The sequence below is a fragment of the Lagopus leucura genome, unplaced genomic scaffold (genome assembly GCF_019238085.1).
Source record: "Lagopus leucura isolate 7727_CA_CO unplaced genomic scaffold, USGS_WTPT01 Super-Scaffold_100009, whole genome shotgun sequence".
Taxonomy (NCBI): Eukaryota; Metazoa; Chordata; class Aves; order Galliformes; family Phasianidae; genus Lagopus; species Lagopus leucura.
In genome coordinates this window covers 13,344,836-13,367,134 of record NW_024962266.1, presented here as the reverse complement: position 1 = coordinate 13,367,134, position 22,299 = coordinate 13,344,836, and the positions used below count along the sequence as shown (strand labels likewise).

The 22,299-nt window shown below is 40.4% G+C and overlaps 2 protein-coding genes across 6 annotated transcripts in view; one reads left to right on the top strand and one right to left on the bottom strand.

Annotated features, from left to right (window-relative positions):
• RPL5 (ribosomal protein L5) overlaps positions 1-931 on the top strand; it is a 7,451-nt gene extending 6,520 nt beyond the window's left edge. Inside the window, exon 8 of the mRNA XM_042873377.1 lies at positions 771-931. Coding sequence (XP_042729311.1) covers positions 771-870 — 100 coding nt within the window. The 3' untranslated portion in view covers positions 871-931. The remainder of the gene's footprint in view (positions 1-770) is intronic.
• A 2,056-nt stretch (positions 932-2,987) lies between these two features.
• DIPK1A (divergent protein kinase domain 1A) lies at positions 2,988-22,210 on the bottom strand. 5 transcript variants are annotated; one of them, XM_042874081.1, is made up of 7 exons: positions 22,176-22,202; positions 15,795-15,902; positions 15,624-15,665; positions 6,650-6,784; positions 6,258-6,365; positions 4,938-5,114; positions 2,988-4,254 (listed from the first exon to the last, which is right to left on the bottom strand). In XM_042874081.1, the coding sequence occupies exons 2-7, from the start codon at positions 15,858-15,860 to the stop codon at positions 3,442-3,444; spliced, it is 1,341 nt and encodes a 446-aa protein (XP_042730015.1). In that variant the 5' UTR covers positions 15,861-15,902; positions 22,176-22,202; the 3' UTR covers positions 2,988-3,441. The 5 variants fall into 5 exon arrangements, with proteins under 5 accessions (XP_042730015.1, XP_042730019.1, XP_042730020.1 ...); XM_042874085.1 differs by lacking the exon at positions 15,795-15,902 and having other exon boundaries at positions 22,176-22,210; XM_042874086.1 differs by lacking the exons at positions 15,624-15,665; positions 15,795-15,902; positions 22,176-22,202 and adding an exon at positions 15,550-15,622.
• Between the last annotated feature and the right edge of the window lie 89 nt (positions 22,211-22,299).

The following is a 22,299-nucleotide window of genomic DNA, read 5'->3' as shown; positions in this document are numbered from 1 at the left end:
ATAACCAAGATGTTATAATTGCAATATAATCAAAAGAGTAAGGCAAACAAGGATCACAAAAGAGAATAAGTAGAAGAGCTTACCCTTGGGTTGAGCTCACTAGAAGATATCAAAGAGGAGGATCTCCAGAAGAGATCCTTCCCCTCTGGTAGCCAGCTCTTAAATAGGTCCAGGAGGGGTTGAGCCTGGCTCCACCCCTTCTGGTAGCACAGGTGAATTGCCTTCACCTGTGCTCCTCTGGCTGACTCATGGCTCACCTCAGGTGATCAATCAGAGGTTCAGGCCGTGACTCAGCAGTTCCCATACACATGATTTATATATAACTTTGTCAGGAAAGAAAAAGCTTTTAACTGTGCAAAAAAAAAAAACCCAAAAACCAACAACAACAAACTTGAGCAGTAAAGCATGTCTTTAGCCTGAATAGCTGGAATTCCTTAAGTGTGTATTTTAACACTTGGATGTTTTCAGGGGCAAGGCTACTTCCCTTTAGGAGAGGGCAGGCTGACTTACGTGTCAGCACTAAACTACTTCAGTTTTTTCAGAAGAGGCACAGATATTGGAATGGATGTGATGGTGCCTCGTCCCCTAAGAGCTTACCTCCTGAGAAACTTCTTTGTGGTGCCTTAACTAAAGAACTTGAGAAATAGAGCATGACACGGAAGTGGTTCTAGCACAGAACTCAGTCACAGTTTTGATATTTATCAGCTTCCTTCATCACCACTTTTGCTTCTTTCTTGGTTAATATATTATATTGTGTGTTTACACTGCAGAGTGAACAGTACCAAGATGTCCCTCGCCCAGAAGAAAGACCGTGTTGCTCAGAAGAAGGCTAGCTTCCTCAGGGCCCAGGAGCGTGCAGCTGACAGTTAAGACAACTTCCACAATTTTCTATGAAGCTTTGGAAAAAGTGGCAATAAATTTATTGACTAAGCAACTGTGTAAGACTGGCTTATTAATACAACTTAAAGATCAGAATATTTTTTATAATCCACATACTATGGAGCCTTAAAGTTTTTTTTCAATACAAACTCATTCAATGAAGGTAAGTGGTAAAGACAGAGCTACCACACTAGAATTATTTCCATGGCAAGGGGAAATAATTTTGTTTAATTTATATTGTGACTAGATGGAATTTGTTCCTTCTAACTAGAGGATGACTTAAATTAAAAATAAATAACCTTTACAGGCACTTGACAATTCTGTACAATTTCAGTGTACATAATGCTATGAGAGATGTATATGTATCTTAAGGAAGACAAACCTCCATTGTAGATAGCCTTAAGCTTTTAGGAACATGAATAGTAGTGCTTCCCAGACTGAAAATGAGTATAGCTGATAGCAGCACACATTGACATTGAACATTCCTCCACAAAGTGAAATAAGTACTTAAAGGTTCTGGCTGCTATTAAAGCAGGTACTATCTTAAGATTAAATATTTTCTATTATTTAGGGATTAGACAAGAGAACTTTCTCTGAAGTTGAATATGTTCGCTTAATTGTAGAGGTTGTAGCTTGCCTTATTCTACAGCTGTCTGTGAAACTGAGATACTGAAATTGCTTGCATGCTTTCACCAAGTAGGATACACTGATGAACTCTTTGCTTTACAATACTGATGACAGGAAGTCTAGCTATTGGAAAAAAAATAGGAAGCCTGTTATTAATTGGAAACAAAAGTATACATATATATTTTTTCAATTAAAGCTCCAGCTTGGTGCAACAGCAATAAAAATAGAGGTTCTGTATAGTAAACTGCACTATTACATGTTTTCTAGTTTTTCCAAGAAGCTGTTCAAAATGCCCACTGGTACTTTGGGTTCAGTAATATTTTTTTGCCCCAAACCTTGTAGCAATTAGTCGTGTTTCCAGCAAGAATATCCTGCTTTAGATTTCAGTGCATTGCTAGTTATAAAAACTAAATTAGATAATAGTAAACAGTAAGTAATTTTTCAACTAAAAAGCTGATTACGAACAGCACACACTCAGCCCAAGCCACACATTATTACACATGGTGTGGAGAAATTCCCTGATGTTAGTCAAGGAACGCATTTAGTGTAGAACCTTCAAGCAACTAAACCACTTTTAAAATAGTGAAATAAAGCTCATTTTTACTATGCTGTAACTGATTAAAGAGGTCAGCTATGTGAAGGGATAAGGACAACTGCCAGTAAAATCACTAAGGTTTTTAACTGCTTCATACCTAAAACAGTAAATTAAACGTATGCAGCGAGCACAGCATTAAGGTGTCTTATGCATCTCTCTCTACAAGCTGAAAATCTGTAGAACAGTAGGGTTGATGATTGAAGGTGGTGCAGTGGTCATGCCCTGTACAGTGCCTGGATCAGTGTTTAAGACTTGAGAGTTTCAACTCCGATATTACCGGAAAAAAAACAAACAGCAGAACACAAACATACTACAAAGTACCATTATTCCACCTCGTCCCTAGCTGTTACTAGTCACAGGGTTCCCATTTAAGCAATATTCTGGGGTCCTAGGCAATCCACCTTGTCTGGCAGTTATGATCTAGTTCTGACTTGCATAATTTCTGCAATAATTCAGGATGATTTCAGTACAAGCATATAGCTACATTTCTGTGGGCAGTAATAAGACTTCATCCACAACTGTTACTTCTTTCACTTGTCATAAACCAGCGTCCTACTGTGGAGGGTTTTTTGGTGTTGCTTTTAAAACTTAGGATGATTCTGCTGTCAGTACTTAAAAATAGTTTAGCAGCAATGTGTTTCTGAAAATGTAAAATACAAATATGTTCTAAGTAGTAACATTCTAAAAATCCTGGCTCCTAACCTGGTGTACTGTATCAGGACTATTCAAGTGTTGAACTAAAACATTCAAGATGAAAGTATGAGGTAACAAGGTGTAAACAGAATTCAATTTAAATCTCATATTACAACCTATCATTTCCAGAATAAAATTTTAATTTTTTCCACAGTTTAAAAATTATTGATGTGCAAATTCTGCCATGCCAAGGTATTAGTAAACTTCAATCTCAGTTCATTTTATTCATAACAGCAACTTGGACTCAGCCACCATATTTGCAATAGTGGTGGTTCCTCATAAAAATCTTTTGCAGGTATTTCACAAGTGAGCAACAATTTTCACAGAATTTTAAGATGTTGTATTACTTGATGTGATGGCATCCTGTTCAAGCTCCAACAAAGTGCACAGAACAGTCAAGCATGCAGGATTGTTTTTGTGTCCCAGCAGTGCACTGGAACACCATGAGTGCTATTGGCTTCTGCCAGATCGCTTGGTGGTGAGTTCATCCTTTCAGAAGCCCTGTAACAAGGAACTGACTGAAGGGAAGAGCTGAAGAGCCATTCATGAAATCTGAGAACACGTTTTTACAAAATGCTGCAGATCATTTTTATCAAACATGGTAGGCCACCCCGAGTGGCGGACGGTATCTTCTGCTGGTGGAGAAACTAAGAATCAGTTGTGTGGGAAATTTTCTTCCATAGTAATGTTTTTAAGTTATTCAGTATTAAAGAATGTTCCATTTCCATCTGGTTTGCTGAGACTTTAAGGGCAATACACAAATACAGTTGTTTTTCTAGTTCTTCGTGGATATCTGAAGGTGCACCACGAAGCAGATAGTCTTTAAGTAGCTGACACACTTTTGCCAAGTTTGGCTGAATAACCTCTGTGGTACACCGCATTGTACTTTGGTCACATAGAGTCCTACAGTCTGTACCATAAACACAGTCCATATCTGATTCACACGGGCGATCTTTAATCATTTCCTTTAAATTCATTTCTGGCACAATTTTTCTCATGTCCATCATTTTCAAATCATATTTATCATTATATCCCAAGTTTTTGGCACTTGTATCACACATAAGAAAGTTACCATAAGGTCCATGAAAAATATCTTCCACAAATTCTAAAAGTCCAATAGCTATTTTTGCCTTCCTTGGCCATGATGGAGTAAACCACTGGTCCATGCTTCTCCTGAATCCAGAAGGAATTAGAAGTTCTATGATCCATGGAAGGCTGATTCCATAGAGAGAGGTATATTCAACTCTTTCGATCACATAGAGATCCCCACAAAAACCCATCAGCTTGGGAGTATGCTCTTTATCCTGCAACATCACCATTAACATAAACTCATCAAGCTGCAGAAGTGCCCATGCAGACTTTGCCTCAGGCAAAGAAACTCTACCATCTTTGTTTCCATCAGCAAAAGATAGAATGATGTTAACCAGTTCTGAAAGATTTCCTTGTTCACCCAACTTCGCCTAGAAACAACAAACAAAAAAAGGTTATATATGATTTCATTAACTACTGCCAATCCACCTGTAGTTCTCCATCTTTTTGTTGTTTTAGTATTAGAGAGTATATCATGTTCTAGTTCTTATTGCTTAGAGATGTCTGATGAACTTCCTTTCTGTTCAGTTTTCCAAGGCATCTGGTGTATGATCTGAAAGTAACAGCACTCTTTGCATTTCAGCATGCAAGGACTAGAATTCAAAAGGCAGTCTTTTTCTAAAGGCCGGTCTAACAAAGAACAGAGCAGCTCATTAAATATTTTCTTACAGTAAGTATGTAGAATATAGACCAAATTTGGTTTTCAGCTGATTAAGCCTCTCAGTTGTAGAGAAATAACACTATCCACTACACTTCATACAGAGTACCATGCTATTTGGCACGAATTCAGACTAAATGTACTGAAATACTTTATTCTGCTATTTGGTACAGCCATTTCCATTGTAACAATATAAAGAAAAAAGCCATTGTTGGAATCAGAAGCATTGTAATTTCAACTATTACCAATGCATGCAGAAAAGTCACACAAACATTTCCTCATTTCTCCAATCTAAAAATCTGTTGCACACCCAATCTTAGAGACAAAGCCACTGTAATGCATAAACAATTGTTAAAAGCCTTTCAGTCAGAATAGAATAGCTAGGCATATACTTACTTTAAAGAAACCGTAAACCATTTCCTTGAATTTCTCTACAGTGGTTCCTCTTGTTGGTTTATCAAATAGGATTATTTCTTTCCTTGGTTCTGGATCAGTACCAAAATCAAGCTGAGCAGCTTCTTCCATCTGGCATTTTATAACCCCTTGCAGATTTCCCCAAATTCCTAAATACATCTATGCAAGAAAATAGGGGAAAAAGATAAAATCATTGCACAAGTCCTTCACCTAAGTATCATCCAAACTTCTACCACTCCCTGTGGTCGAGCAGCAGCACAGATCAGAAAACCAAGTCCTGCTTACAGACAGCAAATTCAACAATGGCAGCTTCACATACATTATGCAGGGACTTAGGAATGCTGCCCTATCAAAATATGAAGGCAGCTTGAGAAACAGTATACTGGCATTACTATACTCTTTGCTCGGGCTAAGAGGCTGCTGACTTTGAGAAGCAGGATAGTGCAAAGATGGTATGCTGTACAGAAGTATAGGTATTCTGTCCAAATGTGCAAGGATCTGATCATCTCCTTGGAAACTGGATTCTGTAACTATGAAATTAAAAAGTCTTGATGGCAATTATAGATTTACTGCTAGTTTAGTATATAGGTCCACAAGGATCCAGTCAGTGGAATATTTCTTTGTTTACAGCTAGACAAAAACGATCCATATAACACCAATCGTCAAATATTTACCTATCTGAATACATTCATGAAACATATTCAGAGAAAGAGAGCGACTAACAATAACATATCTGTGCTATACTTGGGCTTTGATGTGAAACTGCAGTTAGGTAGCTGCAGCAACTTACACAGAGGCTATTGCCATGGCTGCTGGTTCTTGCTCCTGAGTCTGTCTTGATATCCTCACATCTCTTTCTACAACTGCATTATTCACCTCATGAGAAAAGTTACTACTGCTTAATGCCCTACAAGCAAAAGAAAGCCTGCAACTCTTCTAATCACATCTGCTGCCTTATAGCCAGCTCATCCAAATCCTAGGGAGGTAGGCCAATGTAGCTATCACCAGCCTCAAACACTCTCAGACTGCAGCACAGCAGTTACCATCCATAAAGCACATGTTGAAGTCCAAAGAGCGTACCACGAGCAGAACAGCATTGCTTTCCACTGTGATAGAGCTTCTCTATTTAAGTGTATAATGACAGACAACCTGCAGAAGGGAAATGGTACATTACAACCTCTAGCCTCTCAGCCAAGAAGTCTGTTTCTCATCGAAGCCAAGAGAGAAAAGCTGGTGTAACACGTGCATACAGGACATTTCAGTAGGAACTGATAAAGCTAGGATGGATGATTAAAGCCTTACCTGGTTACTGGGCTTTGTTGACAAACATTTTCCAAAATACAATGTCTCTTTTCCACAAAGACTACTACATGCTGATCCATCAATAACTCCCGTCTTATATCTATCACACTGAAACAAACAAAAATATTCAACAAATCACTCAAGTAAGCAATAACCACCTCTCTCCCAACATCTCACTCCTGAAATAAAAAGAAGTGGAGGGAGGTCAAAGAAAATTTCAATAACTGTATTAAAACTGTGTTAACTGGTGTTATCTGTAATTGAAGGTATGATCTTATTTCAGCATTACAGAATAGCAGCATCTGATGAATTTATGCATGGCACTGACCAAAAGAGCTGTGGAACTAGTCAAGGCAAATACTTAAGAAGCAAACTGTGCTAAACATACTTACTATTATTTTCCTACAGTCATGTCCTCTGCATAGTTCTGTGTAGGTAGAATACTGGACATACATGACCCAGCTGCCAATAAACACCACTAACCAAGAGATGAAGAGATACTTCATCCGCATATATGAGAAACGTACCTAGAGGACACAAAGAAAAAATATTTTGTTCATTCAGCAGTGGTAAGAACAGTAAAAGCAAATTAGTTTGACTTTCACAGTGATTAAAATAAGTAGAATGCCAGGGGAGGTCGGTTCGACTTATTTAGGTGGAAGACAAGACCAGCACCATTTCCACTTGGAAGAGGTAAACAGCTAAAAGGCAGCTCCACAACAGCCAGAGGTGATGCCAGCCCATGCAGTTGCAGTCCTGCCCGCCCCTTTCCTGCACAGTGGCTGTGCATTGCTGTTCCTCCACACACATCCACTTAACTGTAACCTAGAACTGCCTAGTTAAAAAAAGATTCACCTAACTACGTTTTTTCCTGGGGATTCATCTTGGCCAGAAAGTTCCTTCAACCAGTTTTTCTTTGAAGGTACATTATTGGGAGTGTTGTAAGAGAGGAACAATTTAAGCTGTTTTTACCAGAGCCATGAAGACCCTTGGAGTAACACATAATTTCCTCTGAAGTATGTTATCCACAACATGGATATGAAGACCTGAACTGGATGAAGTACAAAAGGAGACCAACAATAATGCTGCGTGGTTTACAGCACATTTAGAAACAATTTAGAAAACCTATGAGAAAACAGGCTGGTGAGGACAGAACAGCCAAGAAAAAAAAAAAATACTGGAGGCAAGGGGTTGGGGAGAGTCAAAAAGAAATACCACGCTCCCTCTGAAAGAACACTACTGAAGGGACAGAACTGGAAGATTTTAACCTAATTTGCTAGCCTTGCAATACCACATCTACAAGTTTTCAACATTAGGAATCACAAACTTTGCAAACCACACTACTTGAACAGACTGATGAGGAGCAGTAAGAGTCACCTGAGATGTGAACCAGCAATAACAAGAATGGATACTTTACCAATGGATTCAGGAATAATTTTCTCCATACATAAGAGAACGATGATACCTGCATTCATGCTCAGCTGAAGCTCAATCTCTCTTGTACTCCAGTCCATTTTCCATATTATTCACCTGTAATTTTCATCTAATAATTTTTTTCTCTTCAACATCAATCTCAAGCTGCTTGCCCTGACAATCCTCTCAAGCCACACATCATCTGCTGTTCTTTCTTCCAGCCATTTGCTGTCTATTTCTACACCATCCAACTCTACAGTATCAGCCTCAGGTCCCAACACTACTCAGCACCTAGTCTGCTTCTTCAGTCTTCCCAGCACAACTTGCCTACTGAAGAATCCTTGTCCTGAGCTACTGCCCATCTACAGAATTTGCTCATTGCCCTCAGAATCCCTCTTTCACAGTGCTGAGACAGCATAGCAAAGTCTTCAGGGGCGTCTCGCTCCCTGTTCTCACCTCAGAACAAATTAAGGTGTAAGCAGGGCAGATGGATTCTCCACATAGTTTAATTTTTACTGTCAGGCATGTTATTTTGATGCACAAAATAAACCAAAACAACAACAAAGATCGATCTTTCCCCAGCAAATCTGGGCAGGAAGCCCAGCTCGCGAGCTCTGAGGCAATCCTCCAGCAGAGGTCTCTTGAAACACAGGTTTGAAGCAAGAGGTGAATGGAACCAGCAGAGCCAAAGCATTCAAGGCACAGCATGGATTGCTGCCTCTTCTGGCTCTGCTGTGAATACACAACCACATTTTTCTCACACTGTCTAGAGAACACTATGTGTTGGGCTTTTTCTGCCACCTTCATACTTTTCCCTGGTTGAAGGGCAGACACTACATAGTAGCTGTAGCACTTGCAAATAAAAACTACCACAGTATATTCGTGCAAGTTTAAAGACTTAAGCAATAATTTACTTTTTTTCTTTTATTTGTCCTTATATCCCACTAAAACCTATGCATTCATAATCTAAACTTCATTTATACTGGTTTAAGCATAGTAATGAAACTAATGAGCGCATGCAGAGCAGCTCCTGAGATTGCCTAGGTGAGTCTCCTGCTTAATTTTCTTTGGCCTAATGGTTCTGTAACCCAATACAGCACCAAACAAAGAAGAATTTTCCCCTTTGCAAGGACAGTGAGATACAGCAGTACCTGAAGAGAGGTACAAAAGCTTTTTATAATTAAAGCGTGATGTTTTGATAAAATCAGGTCATATTCAATGACTGGTAACTACTCAGTGAAGCCATGTTCATTAGTTTTTTGTACTTATTTTTTGCTAGGATTGACTATTCAACTGATTCAACTTACAACTCAGCAATGCTAAAATTACATTTGATAGGAACACATGTAATGAATGCCAATGCTTATAAACATGCTGTTAAATGTTCAATGTTATATTTTCTTAGCTTTCTTGGGGCAGCCACAGACCTATTTCATGCAGTCCAAGTCCATGACTACCCCATAATGTATTCTATAATGGATTCCAACCATTTCTTTTAAGTTGTTATTCAAGTTTCACAAGGAACATAGGGGGGAAAATCACCACTCCCACCATTTCTTTCTGAAATCCATGGGCACAGCAAATTATTCAAAAACAAAACATCTTCACAAACTCCAATATCCTCCCTAAGGGTGGCTTATCCTTTTGTAGAGAACTCAGTTTGGTCTAGATTTGCAATCCATCTTTATCTCATTATTGTAACACAAACTTTGAGGATGAAGATTTGTGTCTTAGTGCAATTTTCCCAGAAGACAGAGATCATCACTTGGTGTAGAGCTGCTTCTGTCCTTTCTCTAAGAAGCATGAGCCTCCCTGCTCATCTCAGTGCCTAAAGAACCTCCTCTGCTGCAACATCAGCATCCTCACCGAAATGGCTGATCTCAGAACCTCTGCTTGGTGGCAGTGCCCAGATGAAACAGCTTCACCAACTGCCACTTCACATACAGGATGGGGAGCAGATTGAAATCTTATTCCTTCAAATGGGAAAGTTTAACTTACCCAGGGCTTATTTTCCTGTTCCCATCATGTTAAATGCTTTTCTTAAGAAAAAAAAAACCTAAGCTTTTGCTATAAAATGGATACTATCCCAAAGCAAAGTAACTGAATAAAGGCAGAAGCTATAGCAAGGCACCTCTTTTCTTCTGCTGAATGCCAGACATTATGGCACTTCCACGTGCTTTCCCTTAAAAGCAAATTTTAGTTTTGTCTGCCTAAGAAGTATGACTTGCCAGAAATGGTTATAATTTGAAAAGTATTCCACATTTAAATCTCCAATATCACGAACAAGAACAGCCCATGATTAAAGTTGCATCAGCACAGGATTTCTGGATGTGTTTACTGCAAGTCACCAGCATGTCTTCCTGGGCCTCCAAGCTCAAAGCAGCCCCAGTTTGGATCTTAAACTCCAGTACGCACACTTCCAAAGATTCAAAGTAACACAAGAACTTCTTGTGTCACATGAAATCGTACCCACAAACAAGAAAGGATACCAACCATTACATGACACAGTCTTCAGTGAATCAAGCAACATCTGTGTGAGACAGCAGCTTGTAAAACTTCTGAAAAAACACGAGTTGCAGATGATTATGAACAAACAACCACAAGGACATGATTTACAAAGATGTGATTTACAGTTTCTAAATAAAAATGTATGAGGGATTACTGCTCCACAGCTGTGAATGGGATGCTTGGGGCAAAGTGTGAGGAAGAAAAACAGCATTCGCTTTTCCAAAATTGATTTTTGTTTTTAGAAGTAAACATTTCAGAACTATTTAGTTACGCAGTCCTTAATAAAACTCTGCAGAACACCTACAGGGAAAACTGATTTCATCACTTCCTCATTTCTACAAATTTCAACAGTGTTGTTCCTACAGCCTAAAGGGTCACAAGACCCTTCTCTACAATTTTTTCTTCTATTAATAGAATTACAGAAAAATTCTAGTAAGATGATTTTCTTTATTCCTTCTCTCCTCAAATAACACCAAGTTCCTATGAACCAAGAATCACAACAAGTAAATGCTAATGATTATCCTCCGTCTACCTGAAAGAAAAGATACTGATTTCATTTAGAGACACAGCCCAGAAGTTACTTCTAATAGCTCTAATACCTTATGGCAGAAATACAGACACCAACACACAGTACTGCAGATAAAATCTAATACAGATTTATTTGAAATGAACTTGATTTTTTTCAGCAAAGCTGTTTCATTTCTAAAAAACTACTCCCAAATCTTACTGGGACAACAAACCGCCCCCCTTTCTCAAAGCTTCTTGCCAATTCCTCCTATGCACATTTACAATACTAAACGTTACTCCCAAGCACTATTTAAAGCAGTTTTGCACTACAAGCATAGCATTTTGTATAACGTGAGGCTAGCAGCCGTCCACAAGCCTCAGGATCACTGCTGAGTAACAACTGTATTCATAGCACAGGAAATAATCCTCTGTATAAGGGTTTATCCAAGTTTGTCCTCCATCTCAGAAAGACAGAGAGAATGCATTTGGGACAGAAAACCCTCCCCAAACGCCATGTGACTACATCATAGACTTGGCGTGAGGTTCTGGTGGAGCTGTGTTTATTTCAGGCTCAGCACTGTGCCAATGCAGGCACACAGCTTCTGACTGACGGGTCTCCAGCACTACTCCCCGTTCAGAGCACGCAGCTGCTCAGAGGACCACGAGGTTCTACTCTGTTCAGTTTAGAGGGAATTACTTATGTCTCTTCCCACAAATTCTCTCTAAAAATTTTGCATTTTCTCCTTAAAATTTAATAACATAGGCTCATCTGGGAAGTGCCAGAACTGACCTGCAGCATTAATGCAGCACACAGACTCAGTAAGCCTGGTGAGGCCAGTACACCCTCAATGCACCACACTTACTGCACACGTCGTGCGGCTTTTTGAGCATATTTCTGAGCACAAAGTCCCAGATAGAAATTAGGGAGCAATGCTTATAGACAAGCTTCATTTGGAATCACAACGAACTTCCAGAAAACTGTTAATATTCAGGATGTCAGAAGGACTGAGAGTTCTGAAATGATCAAAAAAGGCAGAAAGTCCAAAACCAGGAAATATAATTTCTCTTTTATGCTCCACTCTTCCATCAAGACACGAAACATGAGTCAAGGAACACAAGGATAAAGGAAAGCACTTGTAACAATTAAAAGGTTATTACAGCATCAACTTCATCCATCACTTGTGCATTGCACTGAGTCATGTGCATTGAATAAGAATTAGACATTCATTCCCTGGAACAGAACTGGAAAGCCTCTTCTGGCAGAATTCAAGCCTGGATGCACTCCAAAGCATATGGAAAGTAGCAGATCCAGACGCAGTGCAACCATTTGCCAATTTTTTGATAAGAGTACTTCTTACTTAAAACATTTTTACAGTTAGTAAGTATGGAAGCATTCATTTATTTTGCACTACAGAAAACTTCATGCAGTCAAGTATTTCATATAACTATAGTCAAGTAAACTTCTCCAAAACTCCAAACTACTCACACAGTTCGTTCGACATATCAGCAATAGGAGAGAACCAAAAAATTGTACGCATGTTACAAATCTCTGTAAGTTCAGGTTGATTTATGGTTTATAGCAAGCATTTCAGGTTTCTAAGAGCTTGCAGTGCACACTTTGGATTACGATGTCATCTTCACTTACTTGTATCCTAAGCAGTCAAGCTGAGCAAACATCATAGAATGTATCTTTCGAAATAAAGGATAGCAATCAAGAAAGAAAACAGGGTGTTTCCACTTAAAAGGTTAAACAACAAGAAGAGAATTAAAAGCTTGGAGGAAATGATGATGATACGTTAAGGGGGCCTTTGGAACCTGGGCCTTCAAAGTCTTCTACATTACAGGCAGCTACACAACATCCTGAGAGAGTCTGTAAAGGAGGTCCAGAATCTCTAGTGGCCAGAAAGCTCCCAAACATAGCAGTGTTCTTTACAACGTTATTGATGTGTGTATCCTACTGGTTTGACCTCAGCCTCACAGTACAGTTATTAACAACAGTTACCAGAAAGAAATTCAGAACCATGTTTCCTGAATTTGGGACATTCATGTCTTCTCAAGAAACGTTAATCAGCACTGCAGAACAGCGTTAGTCTCCCAACCGTAACAGCCAATAAATAATACTGATATTTTGGGGCATTATTTAGGTGTTTAGAAGTTTGTCAAGGTTTGGAGCTTTTTGCTCTAGTTTTATTTGGTTTTCTACTATTACAAGTCTTGCAGACTAAACAGTGGGAAAATTCTGTGTTTCACAGTCACTGCCCGTTTTGCAATGAAGTTTCAGCACTGTTTTTGTGGATCCCAATCACTAAACTTTGAGCTGAGCCAAGATGTCCTCAGAGTTTGTCCTGCTTTACCTTATGAGGTGAGGCTGTTTGATTGCCCTTAGCTAGAAAGGCTGAGCGATTACCTACGGATAGTGCATACTGCAAGCAAGCTAAAGTGCATGTCAAATAATAACAATAAATAATAATAGAACACTTGGCACGGAACATTGGTTACAAACCAACCAACAGCATCTTGCTCCCACTACCAGAGCAGAAAATCTAGAGGAGGTATAAAGTTCCTCGGCACAGAACTTGATGTTCTCAACTCATTCCACAGCACAATTTTCAAAAAGTACGGAACACCAGCCAACAAAATTTGGAAGTCAGTCAGCAATGCTTTCCATTGTACAACCCTCTTCCCTGGTCTGCCACATTAAATATTGCATAGCAACACCATACAAGTCTTAATCATCTCACTCACAGCTACATCTCAGTGAGTTAAGTCTAGCATTTACTTAGAGAGCAGTGGCCTCTTTGCAGGCAAAAACTCAGTCCGTGAGTAATCAGTACAGCTCAACCATGAATGCATTTGTCACGTACCAACAGCAACACGCAGTCACAAAGTCAATACATTGACAGCATGCTGCCATTCTGCGGACACATCAACTACCAGCACACATTCAACTATGTAAGAGAAAAGAAAGGTCATTTTCATAAAGCTCACATTAGCTCTCTTCCAAACAAATCTGTAAAATATTCCGATACAGCTTTTAGTGTGAGAAAGCATCAACAAAAATACTTTTGCTACATCTCCAACTGACACAAATATTTAACTTTCTGACTTGACTAAGAAATGATCTTGGCAGAAATCATACATTTTGCTAACAATGCCTTTAAATGTTGAGAAGAATAAATAAAAACAGTTACCCAATATCACCATATTATGAACAAAGTAGAACTTATAGCAGGGTCAACAATTAGCAGAGTCCTAGTTTGAAAGCGGGTACAGGCACGGTGAGCTGATTTTCACTTTACGTGTGCCACAGACTTCCTCCTATGGGAACTAAAAAGTGTCTGCTTTGTTAAGGACATCAAGGACAACGTTTCCTGGTCAAAATCAGGTGACACATGATCTACATTTGTGGACAGAAATGCTGCAGGGGCTGAGCTTACACCTGCACCTGAACACTGCTCCTCAGCTTTGACATCTCATTCCAGGCACTTTCAAAAAGAGAACGGCATCAGAAAAGCTCCAGATGAGAAGGAATTAAAGCACTTGGGTTTTTACGATGCATAAGGATGAAGCCCACACTTTTTCAATAAGCCAATTACTAGAAAGCATTTAGTAATATAGCAATAGGTGACAAACGTAAGTAGCACATACATGTAAATATGGCATTTACCCCCTCAACTCAGCTGAACCGCAAATGAGTTAAAGCACAGCGCAACAGACAGAAGGAAACCCAGAGAACACCCCTCAGCGTACCACCAGGCCCTCGCCGACGTCTCGCAGCAGAACTTCCTGCTGCACCACAACCACGGCGCTTTCGGCCAGAGCACCGTTCCGCGCCTACCTGCGCACATCGAGGCAGGAGCGAGGCCGATAACGCGCAGGCGAACGCCGCCAGCGGGCTCCGCCGGGCAGCAGAAGAGCGGTGCGGACTCAGCGCGCTGCGGGCGCGGACAGGGGGGCGCTCCCCGACCCTCCGGAGCCGTGCGGCCGCGCGCCCGAGGGCCGGCTGACGGCTCCCACCTACGGGCAGCGCTCCGCGGCTGCACGGGAGGCCCGCGCGCGGCGCCCCGCTCCCGCCCGACACCTGTTCCACGCCCCCCCGGCCGCGCCGTCGCCACCCCAGATCGACGGCACGGCGCGGCCGGGCCCCGGCGGTAGAGGAGGGGGGGGAAGGGAGAACCGGCGGCCGAGGGACGCGCTGAAGGCGCCCGCCCGTAAGGGGACGCCGCGAGGGAAACCGCCGCCAACGGCTTCACCGGGCCGCCCGCCACCGGCCTACCTGCGCGTGGTGGGGCTTCCTGAGCCAGGTCCCCGCGAAGAGCCGCCTCGCCATGGCAATCACACATCCCCGCGGCGGGCGGCGGGCGGAGGCGGAGCGCTTCCCCGCCCGGCCTGCCTACGGAGCCGCGTCGCCGGCTCGGCTGGGCGCGCTGGCGGCGAAGGGAGGACGAGGAGCGCGTAAGACGCGCAACGCCGAGCCGGCAGCTGTCAGCGTCGGGGACGCGCCGAGCGCCGGCCGCACCACAGGGAGGGGAGGAAAGCGGCCGTCCGGGGGCAGAGGGGCGAGAGCGGGAGGGGCGGGCCTGCTTCTATCCCCGCCCTCTGCCTGTGGGGCGGCGGGTGGGCGCCAAGAGGTGGGCGGGAGGAGAGTGTCGCGCGCTGCCCCGCGGCTCCCCGCGCGTGTCCGCTGGAACGCGGGCAGCTCCTGGGGCCGGACCGCGGAGAATTACGCAGAAGCCCGCGAATCAATAACACGTCCCACTGACCGCGAGCGGGCTCCTGTCTGCTACTCGGCTGGCCGCTAGAACCAGCCGAGAGCCTACTGGTGCCCACAAGTTAAGGAGGGACCCCCGGCCCGCGGCCGTACCGGCGGCAGGGCAGCGCTCCTTCTCAGCCCGGCTCCGCCCTCCCGCCGAGCCCGCTCTGGAGGCAGGTGCGTACCTTCCTGTCCTTGAACTCGCAACAACAATAGCGGGTTTGCTGCTGGAAGAAAAAAAAAAAAAAAGCCATGATTAGGTTTGTCATAGCAACAGCCTCTGACTGTAACGGAGGGCAGGCCGGGCCAAGCTGCTGGGGAAGAGTATGGCACGCTGGCCCAGCGTCCAGCCTCACCGCATGCCTGTGGCAGCAATCCGCAGCAGGGATTCTGGCAGGGATGAGTCTTAAGGAAAGATGCATATCTGGAAACCAAATGCTAGGAGGTCACAAAGTACTGAAAATCTGCAAGATGTAAAGAGACTCTCACTTTAAGATTCAGAAATAGACTATGACTGCTTTTTGAATAATACAATCACTGCCAGGCTCTCACTGAAGAATAAATCAGAAAATTAATTAGTAAGATTTGGCACTCCTGCAAAAGCAATCCTGGCTTTAATAACACTCTCGCAGTGAGTGTTTTCTTCTCTTCCTATTCAGCAGGCCCAGATGGCTGTGCTTTCTGCATCACTTCCCTCTACACTTCAGTAGTTTGCACAAGCTTAGCAAGATTATGGGCATGCAACAGAAAGGTGACACCAGGAAGCTACAGAGCAGACATTTAAATGTTTTGCTGAATAATCTGAAGTGATTTTACTTCATCTAGTGCTCTGTGTCAGTCCTTGGAAGGAGAGGCTGGGAGTAATCATGAAATGTGGTTCTCCCATATGGCAGGCATGGACATAAATGTTTCATTTCTGTTAAGACTGGATCAAAACAGTTCCTGGCATATGTTCATTAGGGGATATATTTTTCACTTAGTGCATGTGATCTTAGTCATGTGTGAGAGCAGCTGCTTTATTCCAGCACTGAAGTGTTTAGTTATTCTTTAAGTACTCTTTGTGTCCAGGCTTTGCTAGATGATAAAAAGTAAGGCAATTTCGGCCCCTTTTTCAGCTTATCCCTTAAACACCAAATACCCAGTTAAGCCTTGGTAAATGCAAAGCCTGTGACATTCTGCATGTGCAAATGCAAAGGGATATTCTAAAGACCAGGGAGTAGATGCAGCAATGCAACAGAGGTAGAGCATAAGTCATACTGATGTATTTACTGAACCATTTTTCCATTCACTCATGCCTTTCCATTCTGTAGTTTACACATCATTTTTGTATGACAATACCACATCTCAAATGCAAAAGCAGTTGAAGTTATGCTGATTTATTGCTACCTGTTAATATTTGCATCCTATCCAGCCATGTAAAGATTGGAGAGACAAATCCACTGATGACTATACACATGCACTCTTTATTACTCAGCATTAAAGGTAAATGTGGCCTTATAATAACTGCATACTATCACTTTCAATTCCATGACAACTTAACACTCACTGCATACTAAGTATGACTCAGGAAAAAACTAAGAGCTGTTACATGTATTGAAGCATCCAGGAATTTTGGACTGATAAGGATAATAGAAAACTAGAGAAAAATCTACATTCTTCAAGGTACTGATTATAATGTGCATCTTTGATTATAATACAGAATTTTGTCCAAGTTCTTTTGAAGGAAGCAGTATCTGCTACTTGAGCGAGTAATACCAGTTTTAACATATTTAAAAGCTAAACATTAATTTATTGCAATGTAACCAGACTTGATTCTAGCATGGGAGACTCCATGGGAAATCCTCAGGGTTCACACATTCTTCTCACCATCATATTAATGCAGGAAGCCTCTGGCTAATGTACATAATCACAAGACTTCTGATGTTAATAACCACTTCTCTTCCTCACAGCAGCTTTACAAGCTTGCACTTCATAACAGCTTAAGCACCAGTAGGAATGGAATGTGTTGGTATTTGCCAGTTACCTTTTTTTTTTAGTTTAATAAATGTATTTACATGGTAGACAATGTGATAATGATTTTAAATAAAACTACTTTCCCTAAAATGAGGTCTATAAAAACGTCAAAGTTCCACTCTTTGCACTGCTTAGCTATCAACATGCATGCTCAGAGATCTGGCCAGAAATTTGTTTTTATTCTGACTCCATCATCAGGTTTGTATTTGTGGAACAAAATGAAGATCTGGGGATAACTTTTATTTTATCCTTCAATATTATTTCCTATTGCACTCAAATTCTTACTAATGTTAGTGTTTCTAGTGAATAAATAGGTGGAGCCATCTCTCACTCAGAAAGCAAACAAAGCCTGTTAAGGATTCCCTTGTGGCTTAACTTGTTATAAACAAATCATTAAACTATTTGAGGAAGCAGCATCTTTTAGCCAGTGAGTTTCATTTCTAAGGCCATACTTACAAATCTAGCCTGCTGCAGCAGCAGCATGCACTTCTCTTGCTGCCTACTTTCATTCTTGGATTGGCACAGCCATTTCTGTTATTGTGTGAAGAACTAGAACAATAATTTGAACTATGAACTAATTGTCCTTCATTTTCTCTCTGGGTTAGGTTAGTGGCAGTCCAACTCCTTTCATCAGTACCTTGAATTTATGCCAAAATTGAAGTGGTTATTTCTAACCACTGAAGCTTTTATCTTAAACATCTGTATCAGAAATACTGTTTTATTACAGATAAGTGATAAGCACATGTGACTCATTACTAGCTCTTCGCTCTTCAATAGATCCTACTGTTATTAAACATTCAGAGATGCTGATTAAGTTTGAATAAAAACCCCCCAGTCCTTGCTTTGGGAGACAGTGTCTACTAGCTTTTCTGTTACGCCGTTTAAAGTTCAGAATGTACTAGAAAACATAAAATGCTTACAGTAAATAAGTTTTAATAACATGTTTACAGTAAATAGGTTACAGACTGAAAATAAAAATCTTTATAAATTTGATTCCTTTATGGATTAGAGGACTGAGGGAACTCCCTCCATTCAGAAGATTTGAAAGAAAGCACTACCTTGTTAATGCTCATTCATAAGCAAATACTGAAACAACAGTTAGCATTTTTCTCATTGTTTGAAAGTCCACAAAAACAACACAGTTCAGATTCAATCAAGCAGTAAAATGAATTTTCTTTCATACACAATCTCAAGTCTGCTTCCTCTATTAATTGCTGTCATTATGATATCCAACATTTTTTCTTAAGATTAATGGGGATTAAGCATAGGTCACTTGAAAGTGTGTGGTCAGTACACTTGCTAGCATTAATCTTATTCTACTTGAGAAATCATTTTATAATTTTTTGGCAAAAATAATCTGTTTGATGTTGGAAAATATTGGTTAGTTGGCCATTTATTTGAATTAACAGTGAAATAGAGCTATAATCTACTGGGAACTTCTAACTACTTAAAGTAAAATACTTCATTTGTTCTGCTTACCTTCTGATTTAAAATCTGAATGTTAGTCTTCAATTCCACAAATTGTTATTTGTGGAATTTCCCATAACAATAAGAAAACAGTCTGACTGTTTTAATTCCATGCTGCCATTTTCCAAACTTCTTACCCTGAACCAGTGCTTCCATTTCCTCTCTATAGTATAGCTCAGCAAGCTAGACAACATCTGAAATTTAGTCCACACACACTCTTACAAAAATCCTACTTGCGGTCTAAATACTAAGTTCTAGTACTGAAATTAGACACTTAAGAACATAAATAACAGGAAGGAGATAACAGCAAAAATTAAGTTCAGAAAGATAATATCTATTCATAACTCCATAGGAAGTTTAGTATTGGAACAAATTATGTAGTGGTAAGTTTAACACAGTATACTTAAGAGCTCTTAAATGCAAGAGAAAAACAGCTGCAGTGTTTAATACATTGATATACCCAGCTGTCCTGCCATCCCCTCTGCCCAAGGACATTTCCACAACAGAACTGCTTAGTTCACAGTCTAGCATATTTGCTTTTAATTGCCTGTGAAAGTTAGTTCACACCAACATACTAGACTGCGATCCTCAGATCCACAGCTCTGCCTTCCCTTCTGCCAGTTACAGTATGGAGAAGAAAAATAGGCAGAAAAGCAACTACAGATAACTGAGCTGCTTTGTGAAACCCTTTCCTTGTCCTCTACAGCTTATACCTCCTTCCATGTGCTTCTCTCTGTTCTGTCACATAACCGGTTGTGTAGCTGAATGGTGAACTGTTTGATGAGCCCAAACTAAAAATAACCCAGAAAAAGGGGAAAAAGTCATCTTCTCCTCCAGTTTGATTCTGCATGCAGCTCAAAGGACTGTGATATTCATAAAGGTAGAGTAGTTTGGCATTTGGATTAAGGAGCTGTACAGTCAACAAATACATAATTAGTAGAGGGGCATAGTTAGGTTGGTATTTTACAGGTCATGTAACTAGAAGGAAAGAGAATCAAAACTAAATGAAAAAAACTAAATGAAAATACTCAGACATCCTAGACTCACAGAAAAACTCCAAAGGGAGCAATCTCCAGAAAGAGCTCCTTCCCCAGTGGCAGTCAGCCCTTAAATGGGGGTTTAGGAGAGGTGCTGCCAGGCTCCACCACTTCCAGTCACACAGGTAAATTGCCTTCACACCTGTGCTCCCACAGCTGACTCAGTGCTTGCCTCAGGTAATCAATCAGTGGTTCAGGCCATGACTCAACTGTTCCCATACAGGAGCAGAACCAGGAACTGCTTAACATGTGACAAGAAAAGCCCTTCAAAGTCTACCCTTAGAAGAATGTCTCCCTAAAATATATATCCCAGCTCAGTGATTTGTCAGGCAGAATGAATGAATCATTGTGTTATGTTGGAATTTGAACTGAACAAATGATTCCTTCAAGCCTTAACTAATATATAAGTCACTCTAGTCTTCAAAAAAACTGAGAACTTAGACCTTAGACCATATGTGGGAATTAATACAATGTACTAGAATTACTTACTTAACAGCCTTCATGTTACAGGCAGAGTTACTTAAAATATAGCACCTCTCTTACTAGTTTTGCTCCATTCAGAATCTTCATATGCGAAATGAAGCAGCTCAGTACTGATTGTTAGACAATTTTGAAAGCACTCTGTAAAAGCACTAATGAATAGCAGAAATACTTAGGAAACTGATGTTTCCTTTTTAAGAATCCTCTAACTGTAAAGATTATAAATTTGTTAGGTCTAGATTTTTTTTAACCCTATATTTACTCAGAGTTGATAAATAATGTCATTTTCATTAGAACTTTCTTTAAAAACTTATCATTATAAGTAGTATTGCCTTCTTTAAGTTCTGAGCAGTTAACTAAGTACTAAGTATTTACATTGAATTTCTATTGTTGGATTTTTTTTTTTTAGTAGATAAAAGTTTTAATCCCCCTTTAAGTTACCAGAACATCCAGGCAGGCACAAAGCACATGCCTTTCGTGATCCCTGGAGTAGGCAGTCTATTGATTGTATATTAATTAATTTCCATAGCCTACTTTCTATGAAGTACTGCTAAATTTTAGATAGAAAGTCTCAGTAGGCATAAAGTATCTACTGTAATATTTAAATTCCTATTGCAGTTAGGAGCAATTTCAACTATAAACACCATCACTTATAAAGCAAAAACTATTTATTCTTAAATTTGTTTAAAGCAGAAACACTGTGTTAAGCAAAATAAGGAATTGCAGTCACGTGTTTTCCTACATTATTAATCACATGGAAGCAAAATAAATTCAGTAGTTTAAGTGATAGAGTGTGATATTTCTCATTCTGAACAACAGATATTTTTGCTCCAGCTATATAGAAATCTAAATGAATGACAACACCAACTACCTGGCATTTCTAAAAGTACTTTTTCCCCAGTCATATGGTAGAAAGCAATTTGGAGGAGTAATATTTTAAAGCTATAAATATATGACCAAGCTTATACTAATATGGTATATAGAATTATTTTTTCATTAAACTAGAGCAATAAGAAGTGGCCATAGATTAACTTCTGCACATTGATTAGCATGCTGTAAAAGTATCTTATCAGAAGAGGCTTATGCCCTATCTTTGCAAGGCATAAGCCTAGCTCCATACAACATAGCAGCTCACACGGACCAGTTCTGGAGCACAGGTTTCCAGAAGCTTTTTAAGTTCACATCAGAAGTTATTTTCCCCAACGCTTAAATGCTATGCAAGTTTCATTTCATGTGACTTTTTGCTTCTCACATAGGTTTAAATCTGAGGAAAATAAAGTTACTTTTTTGTCCGTACAAATAATAAATTATTTTAGTTATTGAATGCTTTTAGTAACTCAGAAAAAAACTATTGAAATATAACCTTTGTGACCATACTGAACATACTGATTGCTGTTATAATTAACAGTGCTGCTGTTGCGCTTGTCTGAAGCTCGTTTCATACTCACACTCAGAACCTTCTCTCCAAACAGAGCATTAAAATGCTAATACCCTCACACCCAAGTAGCAGCCACAGCAGATAAAGCATTTCCTCTTGACTTCACTAGCAGTCAAGCTTTTTCCTGGATCTTCTGTATCAGAGCAGCTACGCAAAATAAAATTTGATTCACAAATCTACATCTGCAACTGTAAGGTAATAAAAAGCAACAACAACAAAGCAAAGTCCTAAGCTACAGCAAATGAGGGCTTACTCAAGTACAACAATCATACCCTCTAAAACAAAAGAAAGAAGCTACTTACCTACAGAACACCTCAGGTACATGTGAATCTCCAACAAAATACACTCACCTCCACTGCCAGCCTTAAATGAGGTCTGGGAAGGAGCGGATCCTGACTCCACCCCTTCCTGTCACTTAGGGGCATT